The following is a 21,439-nucleotide window of genomic DNA, read 5'->3' as shown; positions in this document are numbered from 1 at the left end:
AATTGGGTATAATACTAGTTCTATATAAATCTTCTTATGCTTTTACCCCTTCTATCTTGTCACGGGATTTCATCCAAAAACACCTAGCTTACCTAGTGTAACGAGGGAGGCTACATCAATATAGTTCTTAAACGATAATCGTAGCAATAAGAGAACAAGAATGAGACTTGTAAGAACAGTGAAGACTTCGATTCCACCTTCCATTCTGGTCCATAAATGAAAGAAGAAAACAAGATTTTGGTACAAAACCGCCAGAACAGAGAAAGGAACCAGATTTTATCAACAGCTACGATTACAATTCATTTGCAAAGAGCTAACAGTACAAGGATGGACACTTCCTTAAAGAACTACATCGTCTTCCGGCTTGACTTTGTCTAATAATCTTGATTCCACTAGCAAGTGCGCATATGTACGTTGTGCTTCTTTTAGCTCCTTCCGAAGCTTATTAACCTGCAACAAACATACGATAATTTTCCATTTGAAATCAGGTACTGCCTTCAACTACTGATGATTGAATAATTGACTTGCAACAATGAAATTTACTAAGGCAAAACGTTATTTAATTATTATTTAATTACCTTCACATGAAGTTCTTCCTCCCTCTTCTCACAATCCGAGCACCTGGGACAAGAACAAAGTAGTTGCACATTAACAAAATTACAGGGATACACGATGGTGCTGCAAACATAATCTCTCTCTCTCACACACACACACACTCACTCTCTCACACGCACACATATATATGTATTTGACTTGATTGTAATTGTATTTTATATATTTCTATGAGATAACACATAAATACCCCCTATAACTTGTTCCCTTTTTTCAACTACACATTTCAACTTTGCAGGGGACCTATTATCCCCCCCCCCCTCTAAATTTGTCTGAAACAGAATTATTACCACCTTGAGAGACCAAAACTGGATCATCCTCATGGCACTGAGACCAGAATTATTCCACCCTTATCTTCTCCTGCTTCCGATCATCTTCTACATTGATTTTTCTGCAATTGTCTTCTTCACACTTCAATGTTGACCAAATATTTGAAGACCAATCCTTAATTCTCTCACCTTTTCCTAGAAAAACATACCCTTTTTATCCTTTTTTTTACTGGGCAAACACCATCATTGCGGTGAAAGAAATAGTCTATAATTCTCAAATGCTTAGGACCTTGACCAAAGCTCGTCATGGTCGCCACCATACCCACTGCTTCTTGCTGATGGGTATTGTGTTTTTTGGTATGAACTTGTAGTTCGAAGCAATGGGTTCTCTTAATTGGATACAGTGTTAAATGGAAAATGGTCTGTGCGTTAAATGAATGGGACTTTGGGGAGAGTGGGTATTGCTTGGTCTTTGTGCTTAAGAACTTGATGAGACCGTTAATATGTACTGATGTCACATACTGGCATGTTATGGAAGTTGAATTGTTATCTTCAAATGATTTGTTTAAGACATAATCAAGTGTACTCTCTCTAATAGCTTAATTTTTTAGATGAAACAGTCACACACTTCAACAAGGTGTTAGAGCAAGGCAGGGGTCCTGAGTTTGAATCTCACTGCTACCATCAGCAAAAAAAAAGGAAAAAGGAGAACAGGTCCATATTTGCCCATGAACTTCGCAAAATGGTTTAAATTTGCCACCCATAATAGTTTGGAGTCAGATCTACCCTTGTCATTATAAAAATGGGCTAGATTTGCCCAACTAGTGAGGTCAGATCTATCCTTGCCATTACAAAAATGGGCTAGATTTGCCTTAATTAACTAACAGGAAAGGCTTTCCAAGTATGTGAGCCTTTTTTACAAGGAAAAATATCAAATTTGCCCCTGAACTTTGTGAAATGGTCCAAATTTTATTTTTCTCAGCCACTGTGCTTCATCCATCTAAATCGATCACCACCATAATAATTGATTCTTTCCACTTTCAAGAATACCACCTGAAAACCACAGTTACTCCACCACTTCACCCTAAGACAAGTGTAGAAAGAACAAACGAAAATTCCACTTAGAAACTACTCCATTCAGGCGATCCCTCTGCCACCCTCATCTTTACCACTTCCCCCATTATCATTTACCTCCTCTAGAAAACCACTAGCTCATAACCATTACAACTCCACCTTGACTGCCATAATATTGCTGCAAATGATTTAGGAGCTGAATATTGTGTACCTGAGTTTGTTTTAGCATTAGGGGATCAATATGGAGATTTGTCCTCGTTATTGGTTGGTTATCTAAGAAGGATTGGGGATAGAATTGTGTCGATAGAGTTCCGGCAAAGGTAGGAATTCAATTTGATGGTGCAATTGATCATTGTTTGAGTTGCATTTGAGTTGATTTGAGGCTTGATGGTGGTTAATTTGAGCTTGGGGATAGAGACCTCGCCGTTGGAGGTTCTGAGAGTTGAAGAAGACGACGTTACTGGCACCGGAACTGTGACCTTTTTCTTCAAAGTGCGGGGGAGAATCTGGAGCATTTCACATAGTTCAAGAGTAAACTTGACCCTTTTCCCTCGTAAAAAAGGCCCACGTGCTGGAAATCCTTTGTCGCTATCTAGCTCATTCTGTAATAGCAAGGGCAGATCTAACCTCGACTATTAATGGAAGGCAAATCTGAACCATTTTGCAAAGTTCAAGGGAAAATTCGGACCTTTGCCCAAAAATAAGAATTCACGTGTCTGGCCCATAAACAATAATCGAACCCAGACGTTAGGGGCGTGGAGGAAATAATTAAGTAAATAAAGTGTGCTTTCTCTAACAACTTAAGCTTTTAAATGAGATTGTAAGACACTTCAATTAGCAAAGCGTGGTTTTTCATGGCTTGGTACATCCAAGTTTTCCTACTACTGTCTTAAACATCTCATTGCACAAGGAATTATCTTCTAACATTCTTTGCTTATCTATGAAAAATGCTAGAGGAGAATTTCTCACTGGAAATTAAATTTAAAAAAGAGAGAGAGAGGTCACAATTATTGGAACAGAATTCGGAGTGTAAAGGTTTTAAGTGCAAAGACAGGAAAAAAAAGGGGCAAAAGCTAGAGGAAAAAGTCAAGAGCCCGTGCCATAAGGAGAAAAAGCTGACAGAATGAGCATGAGAGTGAGCTGGAAGCCAAGTGCCTGTAAAATATGGAAGTTTCTTTGGAACTAACTGGGTGTGCATTTTTTTTTTGAAGGAAGCTTTGTGTGTGTGTATGTGTGTGTGTGTGTGTGTGTGTGTGAGAGAGAGAGAGAGAGAGAGAGAGAGAGAATGGTGCGTGAAGACGTGAAGCGGATGGCCGTTAATCACGTGATGAAATGGAAGTGATTAAGCACAAAGTTACTGGAAATGACTTTTTCCGACAGGACTATTGATATACTTCTAACCCAAACCAGATTTTGAAAAAGGAGAGAGAAAGAAGAGGAACACCAAACTTTTGGCCTTTATTTTTCAACTTTTCACACACCTCAGTGGAGGTGCATACAAATTCTTTGCCATGTCAGTGCTCAAGGGTGCAAAAATCCACTCCGGACAAGCACAGGAGAGTTATAGGTCGCCTCGGCCAAAATTGAAAGGGGAATTTATGTATTATCCCTTTTTCTATAATGTGTGGGAGAAAAGAGAAGTTGTCAGACTACATAACTTGCTTGTCATCCTTGCATTTCCTTCTTGAAAAAAGGCAAAAGCATAATTTGGAACTTGCATTAGATGGCAGACTCATTAATGAAGTATATACTTACTGGGCACGGAGCTTTTGATTCTCTTGAATAAAGTGGGCAGCCTCTTGATCTCGTAAGCCACTTGAAGTGGGAGTCTACAACAGTCAAAAGACATGCAGATATTGAAAAGAGAAAAGAAATAACAGTAGAATACTTTCTTATAAATGCCCAGTTCATTATGTCTCATCTTTGCAACCAATCTATCATAGTTCTGTAGGCAAAGTAACTTATATGCAAATCAGCAATTAAGGCCAATAACAAGATCTTGACAAAAAGATTGAGGAGAAAATCCACATTAACCTGTACTCATTATTTACCAATTCAAGACCACTTAAATTCTGTTAATACAATGAGGAAAGTAGTTGAAAACTTTAAAATAGGCAAGGAGCAATGCACCCGCAGAAAAAAGCTCTTCTAACACAAAAGCACGAGGTATTTTCTTTCAGATAGTATGTAGCTTTTTTTCCAGATAACCGGAAATACCAAAGGGCTAGTGGCGCACAGTTCAAAACTTGGTGGGTAATAGACCAGCCCCTCTACCCTTTTCCACTAAAATATCCGGCTTTTGCCTGTATTATGGCTCAAGCCGACGACTTGCACATCATGCACTGTGCTTTTACCACTAGACCAACGCCTTGGAGGCCTCTGGCAGTAAGTAGGTTTTGGCATGTCAAAATAATTACAAAGAATAAAGATAAAGGAACTTAGCATTTATACGAAAAAAAATTACTAATTAACATCTTCCTTCATAGTCCCTTTTTAACAAGTATTCGTAGTCCTTTAACAAGGCCATTCACAGCAGGGGAAGCTACTTCTTAAACTTAACATAAGATCCAAGAGTAAGAACTTCAGCTAATCAAGTCTATTATTCTACAGATAACATGCAAGCGATATGGTAAGTAGATTTATCCCTTCTTCAAGCTATAGCGCACAATCAACATGCAGTCAAATGCCAAAAGCAAACTAGGTCTGGCGGAGAAACAAGATGTGGGAATATCCCTAAACAAAAATCTTTCACAAGCCAAATCCAAAGTTCCAATTTCTGATTTCAAGATACCTAGGGATAGTGATGCCATGTTTTTTATGAATGCAATTAAGGCAAAATGGATTAAAAACAGTTATCCATCCATATTATCCACTAAAAAATGGGTTGAATAATGAACTTTTTAAAAATAGGTCAAATATGGATAAGATCCATATTATCTACTAAAAGAATGGATAGCCAATGGGTTTATCCTTTACATTTGCAACAACTCAAATTGGGGGTTCCTCAAGTTTGGGAGACTAGGAATTCTCCCAAAAGTGATTATATTCAAGAAGCCATGAATAATATGGAACCGGTTAACCTATTTTCTATCTGTATTAGATATGGGTCGGGTCGGATAATTTGTCCGATTTGTATTTCCCATTTTCGACCCGACCATATCTGACCCGACCCGCCTGTTTGCCACCCCTAGATGCAATTGTACAAATCAATACTAGTGGAAGGAGAGCATAATCAATAATACATACCAGAATTTCTTGACTTTGCCCGTCACCAGTTAAATCAACTACTAGTCCAGCTGTCCGTTTCAAGCTTTCATGTTCTATTGGACGATCAACTTCTTTCCTTTTTGAAGCTCCTGAGGTTCACAGTAGACAGTATTGTTGTCAATGGTTGAAAAAGGTTATACATAGAATTCTAATGTCAAAAGTAAAAGATGGTGATTCATCTAATGTCAAAAAGTAAAAGATGGTGATTCATATATCCAAGCAGGCAACCATACACAATTGCACGAGTGTTTTGGCGGAATTGCCACTCCTACCTCAAAACTAATGACTTCATAGAACTAAATCATTGACATCCTACAGAAATGACAAATGGAAAAAGAGATCCATTGTACCAGAGCATGTGATCATCCTTTCTTTCTCCTCAGTAATCAAAACCTGATTTTATGCCGGCACATTGGAGATACAACGTTAATATGGTGAAGGAAAACATAAACCAATACTTGTATTCCCCTAACACTACGATGGAAAGGAGATATCTCTTCATAGCTGGAGAAAAATCATTTTGTGTTGTAGTAGGGAGCATGCAAAGGTACATATGGACTGAAAGGAGGAGGAATTTTGTTAACAAAATAGACACAGGGTGAAGAATCCTGCTGTGGATATGATGCGAGATATTGTAACAATTTGGGAAATAAAAGGGGATGTCTAAAAAAGGGCAAAATCCAAAGCAACTTTATGAATATTTGGTTCCTCTAAATTTCAATGACCTTGTCAGATACGTCAGAATATTGGTTTCAAGAAGGTAGAGAAGAAACTTCATAGTTGTACCAGAGGTCACAAAAATGGAGGTTGGACAGATATAGCTGGAATGTTTCAGAGATTTGTTGAGAAGAGTGGTGGCCCCGTACCACCTATGACAATGAGCTATGCTGAGGTGAAGAAACAGGAAGAATAGCCCAACTGTAAAACCAGAGCATGGAGGAAAGATGGTTAAGAAAACTATTGAGATGAACAAGAGATATATAGAACAATGCCTGGTCGGACCTAAGTGTGTGGCCTAGCGGTCAATGAGATGGGATGAAAATCATGGGAGATCAAGGTTCAAATCCCAGTAGAGGCAAAAAAATTAAGTGACTTCTTCCCACCTGCCTAAATCTTGGTGAGCAAGTTAAACGGTACATATGCTAGTGGGAGGTAGCAGATACCCGATAGAACGGTTGAGGTGCACGTAAACTGGCTCGAACATTACCATTAACAACAAAAAACATTGCATGTATGGAGCTTTGGCGAGTGGACGTCCAAAATACCAGGCTGCTCTAGATATTAGTGATTGGGCTAGGAGATAGAGAACTCACTTAGAAACTAAGGTGAAGATGATGATTGGGATTTCTTTTCTCTTTGAAATTCTTTCTTTCCGTTCTACTTAGATGGATCAACATGATCTCCCGACAGAACATAAAGGAGACGACAACACCCGTGCGCGAGAATATGGTCATTAAACATGAAAATTAAGGTCATCTATACATGATGTTCGACAATTACTTAGCTTAATCCAAAGTTCAAAATTAAAAAAGAACAAAGTTTTTCATGTAATGCGCTGTCAAAATAGGTATGCAAAGAAACAGAAAAGTCGGATACCATTGCTCGAAAGAGAGGCCTCAAAAGTAAAGCTAGATTGCCAAAAGAGGAAAAAGAAAAGCTCCATTCTGGTTATCAAGGCCGTTAAAAATCCTCTCAACCATGAAATACTAAGCGCATGATCTTGGATAACTCCATTATAGAGGTGAGACATAGCTCTCATTGACACATTACCTTGTCTAGAGTTATTTTGAAAGACTGGTGTTACAGTTCCGCGTACTGTAATGTTTGAACCAACAGCACTAGAGGAGTGTTTACCCAAGAAAACAGGTTTATATGAACCATGTTGTTGCCTAGATTCCGATGAAGCCTGAGGAGTTATTGGTCCAACAGCACTAAAGGAGTTTTTACCCAAGAGAACAGGTTTATATGTGCCATGTTGTTGTCTAGATTCAGATGAAGCCTGAGGAGTTATCGGTCCTTGAGGTTTTTTCTTTGGGTGGTAACCAATGAGCCCGCAGTGATAATCCCTGTCAAAGGATGAGCATTAAGTGAGGAAAATATTTAGGTAGTTGATTATGAAAAACTTAGCTCTGTCTTTCCCATCTAATCCATGAATATACAGGGAAAAAACTGCATCATTTCTGGCAAACAAGAAATTGATGACTATGCAAGCTAAAAGCATCTTTTCTATTTCCTAGATACCTGCCAAGTAAATGCTGCCTGAATCTATGCAGATAAGATAAAAAATCTAATTGGCCAATGCTTGCAACTTACCTCCAATCAACAACAGAAACAGTTCATTAGCCTTTTCTTAATTTCAAGCAATTACTTACCAGTACTCCCATGTCATCTCCTTTAGGCGTACTTCAAGCTTTTGAAAAAGAGGGGTTTTCTCGAAGTCCTGCTTATTATGAGTTGGCTGAATAAAGTTTGCTTCTAAAACACCTGGAAGGCGAAGGAAATCATTAATTAACCTCTCTAGCCGGGTTAAGGGGAAAGTCATACAAGCATAAAGAACAGTGAAACAATGCAAAGATGTTCAGAGGCTTCTTACCAACAACTCCTCTGCCTCTACTATCAGAGTACCTTACAACATGCCAAAATGGCTGCAAAGTTACAAAGATGTAAGACTTTAGGAGTTAGGAGAAGGTCAGTAAAAAATGTTTATCTATTGAATCAGTTCATAGAAGAATAATCCAACAAAACTTAGGTCACTGCTAACCCAGAAAACAATCCTTACAGGATGGAGCAGGTAAAGTAAAGAACAAACCAGAAGAAGAAAAGAAGTGGAAATTCTTAAATAAAACATATCTACAGCTAGATTTTTAAATGCTTGATTCACTTTCCTCGAAAAGAAGGCCATCAACTTTACAGCGCCAACCTGCCTTCTAAACGTATATCATGAAGGAGAATAATGCAACATGGACGATAAAGAGTCCTCAAGTCCCAACTAATGTAACGTGAATAACGAGTCCTCAAGTCTCAATAATGTAATCGCATTTGAAGCTTACCACCTTTGCAAGCTTTTTAGTTTTGTATTCTTTCCTATATTTGACCGGTAAAGTGATTGCCAAGCAAGTGAAACAGAAGGTAAACTGTACAATCAACCAGATTAATATCACCCATCTTTAAAGCAGTTTTCATATTATTCATGACATTAAAAATCTCGAGGATAATGGGCAAACTCCAAGATCCGTCCTCATAATCCAGTTTTCGAACCTCACTAGCTACTCAAGCATTTGGATGTAGGTGGTGCATACTTAGAAAGTGTTATACTCCTTATAGCTCATGAACATTCATTTCTTTTTGTTGTGTTTTGCACCTGCTATGTTACCTAACAAGGAAACTATCTCATGATCCGTCAGTTTTTCTAAATTTGGAATTATTTGACGCTAATCCAGCTACCTTCAAGGTTTGGGGATAAGTACAAACAAAGCCAATTTTTCTCAGAAGTTCAAAATCACAAATTCTTAAAAATATAAAGCAACACGAGAAGCTAGTTACCAGTATCAAACGATTTTTGTGGTAGACATTGAACCCATGAATGTTCACCACTGGAGCTTCCTTTAGGAAGCCAATTGTAGTAATGACTGAACCCTGTGACCACCAAAAGAAAGGAAACATTTGGAGAAGTTCTGGAAATATAGGAACTTAATATGTTACTAGCAAACTTTTGGAAAGCAAAAGTAATTTGATAAAACTTTAATACCTATCAAAAAAATCAAAAAAACCTATGCGTACAATTTTAAGGAGAAATTATGTCTACTGTGCAAAAAGTGTCAAACTATAAGCAAGCATATAATGGTCTAACAAATCAAGAAAACTGAAATGTTCAGATCCATCTAATCAGTGTGAAAAGGTGTAACAAGTGCTCCTTCCCTCTTAGCATACTCAAAACACACTTTCTGGTTTTCAAAATTCCAAAATGTTTGACACTCTTTGAATAATATTTTGCTCCTGATATAATTTTACAAGTTAAAGCTCATATAGCAATCCAAAATTATTAATTTAAAGCATCATATAATGTATTCCTGATCAAACGAACTTGTCAAAAAACATTTAATATTTACCAGTGATTTTAAAAGCAACAAGGTCCATGGGGCTTGAAACGAGAAGTGAAGCGCACAATATGTGGAATATTAAGAAATGTCAAACATATTGATTAGTACTGTAATAATTAAATTGCAACTAAAATGACTAATTTCATTCCAATATATAATAATGGCAATGTTAACCAAGTTCTCAAGGTTGAGATACAAAAAACGGCCTTTGTTCTTTGGAATCACTTTGCACCAATGTTTCAGTTCAAACTTCTCGGAAATGCATGGTCTCACCAATGAAGTCATAACCCCTCGCTTCGCTTTTAACAACATCGACATTTACTTGTACTACCACCAAGATTACATACAAAAGGAATAAATTCTTAATCTTCATAACTGGTCAACTGTTGCCTCATGAAAAGGGATGGAGTGTGTAAAATATATTATATAATATATCACACCAAAAATTACCACTCACATTAAAGGCAAACTCCGATACATACCTCATTGAATCCAACAGTTTGAGGCTTATACATGATAAATTCGGGATACTTGAGATCCTTAGCAATGTTATGGCATTCAACAATCCGTCCACGCAACAGAATACAGAAGTTGTCTGGGATCCGCAAGTACAACACTGATAAATATGCCTGTTCAGTATGGGAACACCAAGAAGATAATGACCAGTAATCCTCTGATTTAAAAATGGAAGTATCAAGTGGAAACTACAAGGAAGATAACTTACACGTAGTGAGTAACGAAGACGGTTAGCAAGATGCAGGTCACTTGCTGAAATACGAGAGCCACTCTTCTCTTTATCGTTTGCATCCCCTGAAAGACGAATATCCTGCAGTTAGAGAAATAGAAGTCAAAATACAGCTATAGTTCATGAAACAATCAGAAATACGAAATCTTAAATAGGTAGTCAAACCAAACCTCAGGATCTGCCTCAAAGTCAAGCTCCATTTTCCCTTCATCATTAAACCACAAATTGTAGACAATCACCTTTGTGCCATGATCACCAATGTCATCAAACTGCAAATTAGATAAGGGAGGGAGCCAAAGTCAATATTGGTAAAAGTTTTGGAATAGCCTCACGGGATTGTAAATGCAACACAGCAAGCTTTAATAGGAAAGAGGGAATTGCCAGGGAATAAAGATGAGAACTATATTTGGTTTGACAACTTCAGTAGGTACTAGCCAAGTTTCGGTGGCTAAATTTGAATGTCTGGAAAACCGCGTGTTTTTTTTTGAGAAGGTTATTTTGAAAATCACGTGAATTTTAAAGCTGTTTGACAACTTTATGTCACCAAAACCTGCTGCTAAGTCTCAACTTTGGAGCAGTAAATTTTTTTATTTTTTTATTTTAATTTTTGATAGGATAAGTAAATAACCTTGGAGCAGTAAATTACTGCATGCTGGAAAATTCAAAATGAAAGTTAACTAATCGTAGGCTAAACGGACAACCATGACAAAACAAAAAAAGACAACCAGAAAAGGAAATTTAACTACTCAAAAACAATTTCAAGTACTTGGAAAAAGATTAAACAATTTCAACTATAAAACAACTATGCCTCAATCCCAAACAAGTTAGTGCCGACTATATGAATCCTCATTAACCACAATTTCAACTATAAAATCAGCTAAAAACAACTTAAACCTTTCCACTCGTGACACTCACGGACTAGCTAGATTTGAGAATCCGCATCATTATTTAATGCATGAGGCATGAATCAATTTGCCTATTCACACACACCATCATGCATCGTTTTGAAAATGGAAGTGCTATAAAAGGAATTAAGGAAAATGGAATAATCCCTATATAAGGTCTTTTCTGTAGAGGAAAAGATTACCCAGTCTAACTTGTACTTGACAAAGAAGGAGACTGTTTTCCTCATTACTTGGTTCAGGTGGCTAAAAGTGGGGTTGAAAGAAGTTTCAAATGCTATTTATTTATCAAAGTAATACTGGAAGTATGTCTGTCATCAGCACCACAGTTAGATCAGAATATCAGTAGACAAAGCAGCATTATCATTTTTAAATAACAATTTGAAGACAAGTTAGAAACAAAATCCAATGCTTTATGTTGAGCCCAACTTTTTTCCAGCTATGCAGACACTCCAGAATGGACTTTTGGCATGCAAGATTTGGAATACTATACCAATGGTTATTTGGTAGACAATTTGGACAGAAAGACACAACAGAGTTTTTGAAGGCAAATGGAGGAATATACATAGCCTTAAGCACAGATTTACTTTTTGGTGCAACCTTGTCTATGAAAATGATGTTGATTCCTTGTTTGGAATGACCGTGGACTTGTTGAATCTGTAACTTTTGACGTACTACCTTAGAGCTGTCTATATCTTTTATAAAATTTACCCTCATAAAAAAAATTAATGCCTTTATATCTCCATGAATATTTTTCAGGTACAGTTAAATACTCAGGTATACTTCCAATGATGGTGAATAAAATATGAATATAACTGACACTTCAAAGGAGGACTTGGCAGATGAGTCTAATATAGATCATCACCACAGAGTAATTCGTAGGTTGACAACATATTTAAGAATGAAGAAAGAAGTTAGATTTATATCTATAATTGCTTCTCTTTCTTTCTTTTTTTTTTTTTTTTTTTGGTTTGTATTCCCCAGTAAGATGCAAGGAGGAGAGCTCACATGAAGAAGGAAAGAAAAGAGTTTTATTATAAAAAGGTAAAAAAAAAAAAACGACAGAAAGAAGGCAACAACCTTGAAAGCCACCAAAACTTACTTGCTTAAGAAGCTCTGCTTCTGTTGCAAATGGAGACCAGCGCAACAACAAGGAGAGATTACTCACAAAATGCTGTTCACCATGTAATGAGTTCCATTTTCCAGCTGCTGAACTGAACTCAAAGTCAATCTGCATCACCAGAACGAATACTTTAAGGCATACAGCATGAAGGTTGGAAGGAGAAAAAAAAAAGCGAGAACTACAAGTCACCAGCAGTAACTGATGTTTGGTTACTGTTATTTAACAACTTATGACATGGGCAGACCCAGGTAGCACCACCCCCACCCCCCTTCTATGTATGAATGTATCTGATTTTGTCCTTTTTCATTTTTCTTTCAGGGAATTAGGCGGAGTTATCTAATAATGAGACATGCATAAGAAAAATTTGGAGACCCAAATTAAGCAAGAGACCATCAGATAAAGGTAGAAGTCAACATCAAAGTCATAATTGATACAACACCCGATAACGCTAATATATCACAAGAAGCAAATTATAAAAACCACCTAAAGGATAAGGAAAAAAGCTACTCTGTTAATAACTTTACATGCTAAAATTAGAGTAGTGGCAATGTTACTGTTTTTTATGGAGAGAAAGCACATATCCATCTGATGTTAAATGAAATAGGAGGAGTTTGACATATTAGTTTGACTTTTTGTACCATATTTGTAAAAGAAGAACAAGATACTGTAGCTAAGAAGTTAAAGGGTGATTGGGAAACCACCATATCATGGTTTGAGCTATTAAGACTATTTAAACTCAATTGCACACTTAGTCAAGGAAAGGGAAAAAGGCTCACCAAAGGAACCACTATTCTGTCAAGGCCTGCTCGAGACAGAAATGTCTGAGATAGAAGCCCAATGCTTTGTGTCAATTTCCTGGTCACAATAGCAACATATAAAAGATTAGATGGGGTTACCTGAGCATAGACCAGTGCCTGGGTCAGCAACTGATGTCACAAAAGAAATAACCTTCCACGTCTTCTAGTTTAAATTGTGTTTTACTTTTTCTTTTTTCTTTGGGGGAGGGGGGGGTTGGTAGTTGTTAGGCTAGGCCTAGAGATTTCAAGGCAATGCCCCCTCCTTGAAGCTATATGCATTAGACAGATTGCACATTTTTTAAGGTGGAGACAACTCTGCTAGAACAGGAAACTAAAGCAGCTTAAAGGAAAAAGGATAGAGAAACGCATAATATGAAAAGAAACTGTTGTTAGCTCTTCTACATGCAAAAAACTAATGTTCATGAAGGTTCACAGAAGTCCTCACTCGACATCTAAATTGTGAGTCTCTAGAAGTACAGTATAATCAAGTAGGTCAAAAAATAACATTTCTCCATTCAACTTTAATTGCACATGCTCCTCAAAATGGAAACCAAGCACCTCAAATTATATTTACAAAAACCTTTGAAGTCCTCCGCAAGATTCTCCTATAGGCTATAGTAAGCAAAGATCAACATTGATAACCTAGAAAGATAACTAATAGATCTGCAAGATCATGTGACATTCTAGGACAGTTTTTGATTAAGTAATGATTTTATCAATCAGCATCCAGAGGATGCAAGCAAAATACAAAGGAGTTGATCTCCTGACGATATGATCAACATCTCTGAGATAATGCTGTGCCTCTAAACAAAACATAAGAAGCTACCAAACCCCAAAAAAAAAAATTACATTGTTTACATAAGGACTTGGGCAAAGCATGTTTCAGTCTATGGCTTTCAAAAGAATTAATTTTTAAACATGGCAATTTGTTTTCTATAATAAAAAGTCACTTTGGCAATACCGAAAATGAGCTGATTCTACTCGATTTCCATCGGCATTGTATTTTCTATACACATGTATACATACATACATGTATACATACATACATACATACATACATACATACATATATATATATATATATATATATATATATATATATATATATATATATATGTGTGTGTGTGTGTGTGTGTGTGTGTGTACGTATATATTAAATACAATATCGATAGTTCTCTACAAACCTTCAAAGCTAGACTAATAGCATTTAGACAAAAAGTAGGAGTTTGTGTGTATACATACAAACTCAAAAGCAGATAAACCAATCTTAATCTGTGAAATGCTTCTCTTCCCCTCAACTATCCAGCTTTTGGGAGAGGGAACTCATTAGAAGTCCACCAGAATAAAACCTTCATTTTTCATGCACAACATACCTATCACAGAGAAGCAACTTCTATAGTTGATTTTTCTGAGTTTGGCATGTCAAGATACATACAACAAACAAATATGTATACGAGGAGATTTCCATACTATCTTGTTTGGACCAGCATGACCAGTTCACACCTATTTTTCCATTATCACCAACAAGCAATCATAACCATGTAGACATAAAAGGGACTCTCACAAAATACAAAAACCACGCCTCAGTCCCGAAAAAGTTGGGGGAGTCTCACAAAATACAAGTCAAAGAAATCATCAAGGCTCTTTAGAACTGCTAACAGACTTGTAGTTGTTTTCATCAGAGAAAAAGGAAAAGAACTAATCAAACAGAAAGGGAGAAAAAAGTAAAGATCAACCAGCACATGCAAGAATTAACTACCACACCTGTTCTTTGTGCAGCGGCTAAAGACAATAACATCTGCCCCAAGTCTCATTGAACTGGTCTTAAAACCATTTCCATCTAAAATGCTGAAAGTTAGCAATTCACAAGACATGACACAGAAAAGGACACCATGATAATTAACATGCATACACTGTCCAATAGCTGAAATTGACTTCTTATCCGAAAATCCAAAACTCATACAACGACGTATGGCTTCTGGGTCCATTCCACCGCCATCATCTGGAACAAAGATTAGAAAGAATTACATTATCATATTCTAACCTTTTTCTTCAACTGAAACCAGAGCAATCAAAGCATCAGTATGAATTGCTATTCACTAAACAAGAAAGAAATGGAATACCTTGAACCAATAAAGCTGAACTTCCATTCCTTGGATTCAAGGTTTTATCTACAATAACAAAGGTGGCTCCATTTTGTATCTAACCAGTGGAAGAAACAAGGGTGCAAAATAGAACGTGAAAGCATTAGCATGAAGGTTTGGACAAAAGGGTTACAGTATCTCAACATTGCTGATACCTTAAAAGGCACATTATCATCAGGGCCAGGGAATCCCAGAATAAATTTTATTCAGCAATACAAACTATTCCTAGCCCAGATTTTGAACATATACATATCCCATGTCATGAAGAACACATCCAGAGGCCTGGAACATTTTACATTGTCCAGTGTATTACTCCCATTAGATTAAATCTTATTTTTTAATTTTATCCTTTTTTCGACGACGGTGGTGTCCGGGTCAGCTTGCGCGCATAAATTAGATCTTCTTCATATTTCACTGTCAAAGAAAAGTTTACCTATTTCCTTGAATTGCATTTTTTTATTGTTCCAACAACTCTAAATAATATATAAATTTTATTACTTTATACTATTCCAAACGTCTGTGACATTTCACTAACGACTCCATTTCTTCACATTTCAAACTATTAAGCATCTACCGAACTTTTGAAAAGAATTAGCTCCTAATGTATCCAGTCCAATATAAGGAGCACCTATTTTACATTATTAATCAAGTCAATAAGAAGTTTTTCTATTTTTACATTGTGCTCTCCTTTCTGATAAATAAGTTAGTTTTTATTAAGAACAAAGAGTGGTAACCCAGCATCCAAGAAAGAGCGTTATAGAAAAGAACTAGCTCCTACTCTACAGACAGGGATTTGCTATGTGCTCCAAAAATACACCGAAAGAAATATGTTCTCTATGTGTGGCATTGAATATTCGTTCCCCAAAAAAGCCTTCCTGTTTCATTCCTTCCAGATTGCCCAAAATATGGCATATGGAAAGGCCTCAGCCATTCTGCTCATACTTTGCAGCATTCTCAGAAGTTTCCAGCATTTCAAGAACTCGAAGCCTGCTTCTGCCCTGTTATACCTAATAGATCCTACTATATGAGTACTATAAAGCTTTATTTCACCAGAGTATAAATTTATAAGAGTATCGACTAATTAAGTTCTCTCAATAAGGTGGACTCCTCACCATCTCCCTCTATTTCTCCACCTACCTCCACTTGTTTCCTTCTCCTTTATATCTATCTTTACCCTACTTGTTCTGCGACTTCTTCTTCAGCCTTCTGTAACTTTTTCTTTCTTTTCATGTATTATAGATACCATAATTATTCATAGTGAACAATCGTCTCTCCATGTTTATCATTTTTGGAAATTTTCAGCTATCACCGATGATAATTATGTGCCCCTAAAATAGGTATAGCCCACCAAAAGTGGAAGACAGCTGGTGCTATACAGAAAGTAAAAGAAAAAGGAGAATAAGCTTGAAAAGAGGCTTACCTCATCAACAGCATTGTCAAGAAGCTCCGCCAAGGCTTTAGACACCATAAAACAATAATAACTAAGTTCAAACTCGGGTAATAGCATTTGCAATACATGTAAAACCTATCACAATGTAAGTATATGAAAACAAAAAATCAACCAGCAATTGCACATACCACCAAATGCCCATTTATGGGAAGTGGCGTTTGAGTGAAGGAACTTGGGGTGAATGTGAAGGAAACTGGAGCCCTCTGTAATGCCACAAATTAGATGGCAACAATCTTAGATAAAAAAACACATACTACTTGAATTACAGTTAGAATTAAGCCATAAGGCAATACTGAAGGGTAAGCAAAATCAAGAAAAGAAATTGACCAACTACTCAGCAGAACTCACTTAGCAGTCATGGTTCATCAAGTAGTTGTAAGTAACTTTATATGGTCCTTTTACCCAAATGAACATAATGATCATTTGCTAAAAGTAAATTTAAAAAGGTAAAATTAAGTACTTCAAAGTATAATACTTTTAAGGGTGGACTTAGTAGTAAGCCCCTCATCATAATTTCCAGCTCTCCAGAACTGGCGAGAGAGGGGTGCTGGACATATTTGTGATGTAGAACAAAGACTTGAATCATCTATTGGAGACTGATCTTGACCCAAGACAGTGGTGCCACTCTGCTCAGTAGTTGCAGAATCTTGCCTTCCACAACTGCTTGAGGTATTTTGGCATGGCAAGGGGTCAGCTTCACAGTATTCCATTTGTGGTATTGAACTTTCAACCAATCCTGGTTCCAACTTAACAGCCTTAGTCTCCACACCTCCAAGATTGTTACTACACAAGCCAACCATATTTGTAGAATTCATCCCAGGACTGATAAGAAATTAAATAAAGGGAAAGTAAGTACAAATAAATAGGCTAAAATAGATTAGAGAACTAGAGGGGCAAACATGATAGAACTTTGAAGAAGAGTGAAAGCACAAAAGGAACATTGTCTCACGGAAGCAGATAAGCAAGACCAGCGATAACTTAGGGCTCATTTGGTTTGAAACAAGGTTATCCTGGGACTATAATCCCACATCCAATATGGGATAGATAATACCAAGACTTTGTATAAAATATTATACGGGTATTAGCTAATACCAATAACCAACACTGGATAAATGTAATCACACGACCATTTTTACGCCAAATCATATAATTTAACCTTAGCAGTTAAAAATTAAGGTGAAAACCACATCAATTGGCCAGGTGTGTGGCCCAGTGGTCAATGAAGTGTGATGAAAACCCCAAAGTCTCAAGTTCAAATCCAGTGGAGGCTAAAACACTATGTGACTTCTTCCCATCTGTACAAACTTGGGGGACACAGTTACCTAGTACTTGTCCACCGCTGTTATCCCAAAAAAAAAAACATATCACTTGGTTAAGTGATAAATGTGTTGGTTTAATGTTAACACTGGGTGCAAGTAAGTCTAATGTACATCTCCTAGGGTAAGAAAAACTCAATAATAATAATGGCAACGAAATCAAACTTCTTGAAGATAACGCCAAACCTGATGAAAGGAATTCAATATCAAACTTTAGTTTTCATAGCACTAACGGTCCTTTTTGTGTCCCCACAACTGCTTCATATCGGACACAACAGCAAGTTCTAAGTCTTCAAAATTTACTCTTCAATTTCTTGCATCCACATTCAACCTCCTCATTTATTTTCCCCTCTCCAGCTCAGAAAATCGAAAAGGACTCTGAACTTTAATTTTGCAGAAAATTCATAAGTGACTGCTTGGTTCAATTACAGCAGCCAATGAGAACAAAATAAATAAATTAAGATATGGTGGGTGTTAATCTGAACGAAGGAATGAGGGATCTAAATTAGCAAGAAAAATTGGAAATCTTGTCGAAGAGGGGAAAGAATTCAAGAAACAGTATTGAGAGGGAATCTGGGGTTAGATTTCAAAAGGGTTGAGGACTATACGGCAAAAGAAAGAAACACTTTGGGTCCCTCCCTTTTGGTTCCTGTGATTTAAAGCTCCAAGAGCTAGGGCTGAAGATAGACAGGACCTCTTGACTCACACCAATAAATAGTACTCCGTCTTTCAATTAGATTATTTTCTTATTAGTCCTTTTCAAAAACAATATATATTTTTATTTTATTTATTTTATATTAATAAAAAAATTTATAACCGCATAAATATTATACCCCACAAAACTTTTACCCCTTAAATTTTTAAGACCACAAGTTTCAAAAGTTTTTTTTTTTTTTAAACTACGTACCAAATCTTTTTTTCTTAAACTTTGTGTCGAGTCAAACTACTCATCTAAATTAAATGAAGGCAGCACTAAACATTAAATTCGCTGAAGCGGCTAAGGTTCAGTACGTTGTGATTCTCTAATTATTATTACCCATTGAAGTTGTCTTAATTCAATGGGGTAGAGGAAGGCCTAAGAAGACAGGGGTGAGGTGATTATGTAGGAGATGGCTTTACTCCAACTTACCAAGTACATGACCCTCGATATATAGATGTGGAGGTCGAAAATTAGGGTAGTGGTTTGATAGACAGTCTAGAGTTTGCATTGTCTTACTAGTAGTAGTTATACTAGTTGGGTACCTTCCTAGTCCTAGTCCCTTCTTTATATACTGTATGTCGGTATTAGCAGTGAGATTGGCATTATTCTTGTTGTTTTATTTTCTTGGATCTCTGTCATTATTCGTTATATTATTTATTTACACTGTCTTATTACATTATTGTTGTTATTGTTTCTCTATTGCTCCATTTTTTTTACGTTCTTGAGCTGAGAGTCTTTCGGAAACAGCCTCTCTACCTTCATAGGTAGAGGTAAGGTCTACGTACACACTCCCCTCCCTAGACCCCACTTGTGGGATTATACTCGTTTGTTGTTGTTGTTGTTGTTGAATCATGATTTGAAGGTTCCATTAGGTTCGTATTATGATTTTGGAATTGGGCGTATGTTCGAGTTAAGTATCGGGTGGTCTCGGAGCATTTCGACGCTTATTATGGGAAGTTAGGATTTTGAAAGTTTAAGTAAATCTTAAGTTTGATTTGAAATGGACTTTGGTGTTATCGATGTCCGTTTGAGGTTCTGAGCCTTGGAATTTGTGACTTCTACGCAAAATTTGGCGTCATTCGGGAATGTTTTGGTATGATTCGGACACGTTCGTCGAAGTTTGGAATGTTTGAAAGCTTAAAGAAAGGTTTCGATCGTCAATTCGTATTTTTGATGTTGTTTGGCGTGATTTGAGGCTTCGACTGAGTACACATCTTGTTTTTGGGATGTGTTGGTATGTTTGAATGGGGTCCCCGGGGCCTCGGGTGCGAATCGGATTGGAAATGGATCGAGTTTGGACTTGGAAGGATTGCTAAGATCTAGTGCAATCGCACTTGCATTGAAAGGGCCGCAGGTGCGAGCTTGCAGAAGCGGCCAAAGAGGTCGCAGAAGCGGAGGGGAGTGAGGTTGGCTGGATTCGCAGGTGCAAGAAATTTACCGCACTTGTGAGCTCGCAGGTACGGGCACTGGAGTGCAGAAGCGGAATGGGGCCTGGGATGAAGACACGCAGAAGCGGACCCTTGTCCGCAAAAGCGAAGTGCTGAAGGCAGTGGGGTGTTCGCAGATACGATGGTTGGACCAGAGATGCGGTCAATTGGCCGCAGGTGCGATGATCGTTGTGTAGAAGGCTTTGTTAAGCACGTGGGTTTGGCTCATTTTCACTTCATTTATTCCATGAGAGCCAATTTTGGAGCGATTTTGGTGCGCCATCTTTGTCTTCAATTCTGAGGTAAGTGATTCCTACAACTTGTGAGTTAAATACTTAGTTTATATATGCATTTAAATGTGAAAATTAGTAGACATTTGAGATTTTGGTAGAAAACCTAGAAATTGATATTTTTAAATTTTGACCACTAAATTGGACATGGAATTTGGAATAAATTATATATTTGAGTTCGTGGCGTTATGGGTAAAGTTTATCTTCGAAAATTTTTAGAATCTGGGCACGTGGGCTCTAGGGTTAAATTTATCGACTTTTCTAGCGGAGTTGGGAATTGTTATAAATTGTTAAATTGTAATCATTGGAGTATATTTTGATTGATTTGCATGTTGTTTGACTAGCTTCGGATCGTTTGGCTTGAATTGAAGAGTTAGAGTGGCGTTGGAGCCAGTTTTGGAACTTCGAAGCGAGGTAAGTCTCATGTCTAACCTTATGAGAGGGAAACTACCCCTAGGTGATGTAATTGTTGTGTGATACTAGTTATGCGTGATACGTAGCACGAGTTGACGAGAGTCTGTACATAACTGAAGCATGTACATATCGGGGTAGACTTAGAACCTTATCATGTAATATTTGAATTATTTGAACTTATTATGCTAGCTTAATTACTTGGACTTATAATTGAGATTGATTTAGAGATAAATATATGTATAGTAGGCCGAGCCTTTTCACATTCAGTTGTTGGCTAGTTATTTGAGAAACGGTAAAGTTTATATTCACTTTGTGTTCGTGTACTGTATTGTAAGCACGTGTCTCGTAATTCGATAACTTTCTTCCTTTTTTGTGGAGCGGACCGAACGCCTTGGTAGTATAATAGATGCATCTATGGTTCGTGCCGCTCAACCCTCGGCAATGTACACATTATTCTAGATTGAACCGAACTACCTCAGCATAATCGTGCGTTACATTGCTGGTAGTCTGAACATGCACGAGATTGTCTTTCCATTGATGCCCGGCATTGAACGTAGCTCTTCTTATCCGTTTGTTACTAGTACTTGATACATTTGAGCTGATGAGGTAAAATACAAGACTGAGAAATTCATACTTTAAAAGAAATATTTAGAAGATTAGGTAACTTATAGATTTACCCCATGTGCCTCACATCTGCTTATTGCTTTATTATATTGCTTTGTTGGACCTCTAGTAAGTGTCGATGTCGACCCTTCGTCACTACTTCTCCGGGGTTATGCTAGATACTTGTTTGGCACGCGTTGATTTAT

General features: G+C 37.1%; 1 protein-coding gene across 2 annotated transcripts; it reads right to left on the bottom strand.

Annotated features, from left to right (window-relative positions):
• Positions 1-167: 167 nt before the first annotated feature.
• Positions 168-18,485, bottom strand: LOC104100029 (protein MICRORCHIDIA 6-like). 2 transcript variants are annotated; one of them, XM_009607189.4, is made up of 20 exons: positions 17,986-18,485; positions 16,959-17,305; positions 16,612-16,686; positions 16,454-16,488; positions 15,013-15,091; positions 14,802-14,891; positions 14,654-14,729; positions 12,869-12,947; positions 12,072-12,200; positions 10,238-10,336; positions 10,047-10,148; positions 9,805-9,951; positions 8,766-8,858; positions 7,816-7,867; positions 7,595-7,706; positions 6,993-7,288; positions 5,202-5,311; positions 3,711-3,784; positions 579-621; positions 168-450 (listed from the first exon to the last, which is right to left on the bottom strand). In XM_009607189.4, exons 2-20 carry the CDS (start codon positions 17,296-17,298, stop codon positions 340-342), a joined length of 2,142 nt encoding a protein of 713 aa, XP_009605484.1. In that variant the 5' UTR covers positions 17,299-17,305; positions 17,986-18,485; the 3' UTR covers positions 168-339. The 2 variants fall into 2 exon arrangements, with proteins under 2 accessions (XP_009605484.1, XP_009605485.1); XM_009607190.4 differs by having other exon boundaries at positions 7,077-7,288.
• Positions 18,486-21,439: the final 2,954 nt, after the last annotated feature.

Source organism: Nicotiana tomentosiformis, chromosome 1, assembly GCF_000390325.3.
Source record: "Nicotiana tomentosiformis chromosome 1, ASM39032v3, whole genome shotgun sequence".
Lineage (NCBI taxonomy): Eukaryota > Viridiplantae > Streptophyta > Magnoliopsida > Solanales > Solanaceae > Nicotiana > Nicotiana tomentosiformis.
This window is presented reverse-complemented; position numbering and strand designations above follow the sequence as displayed.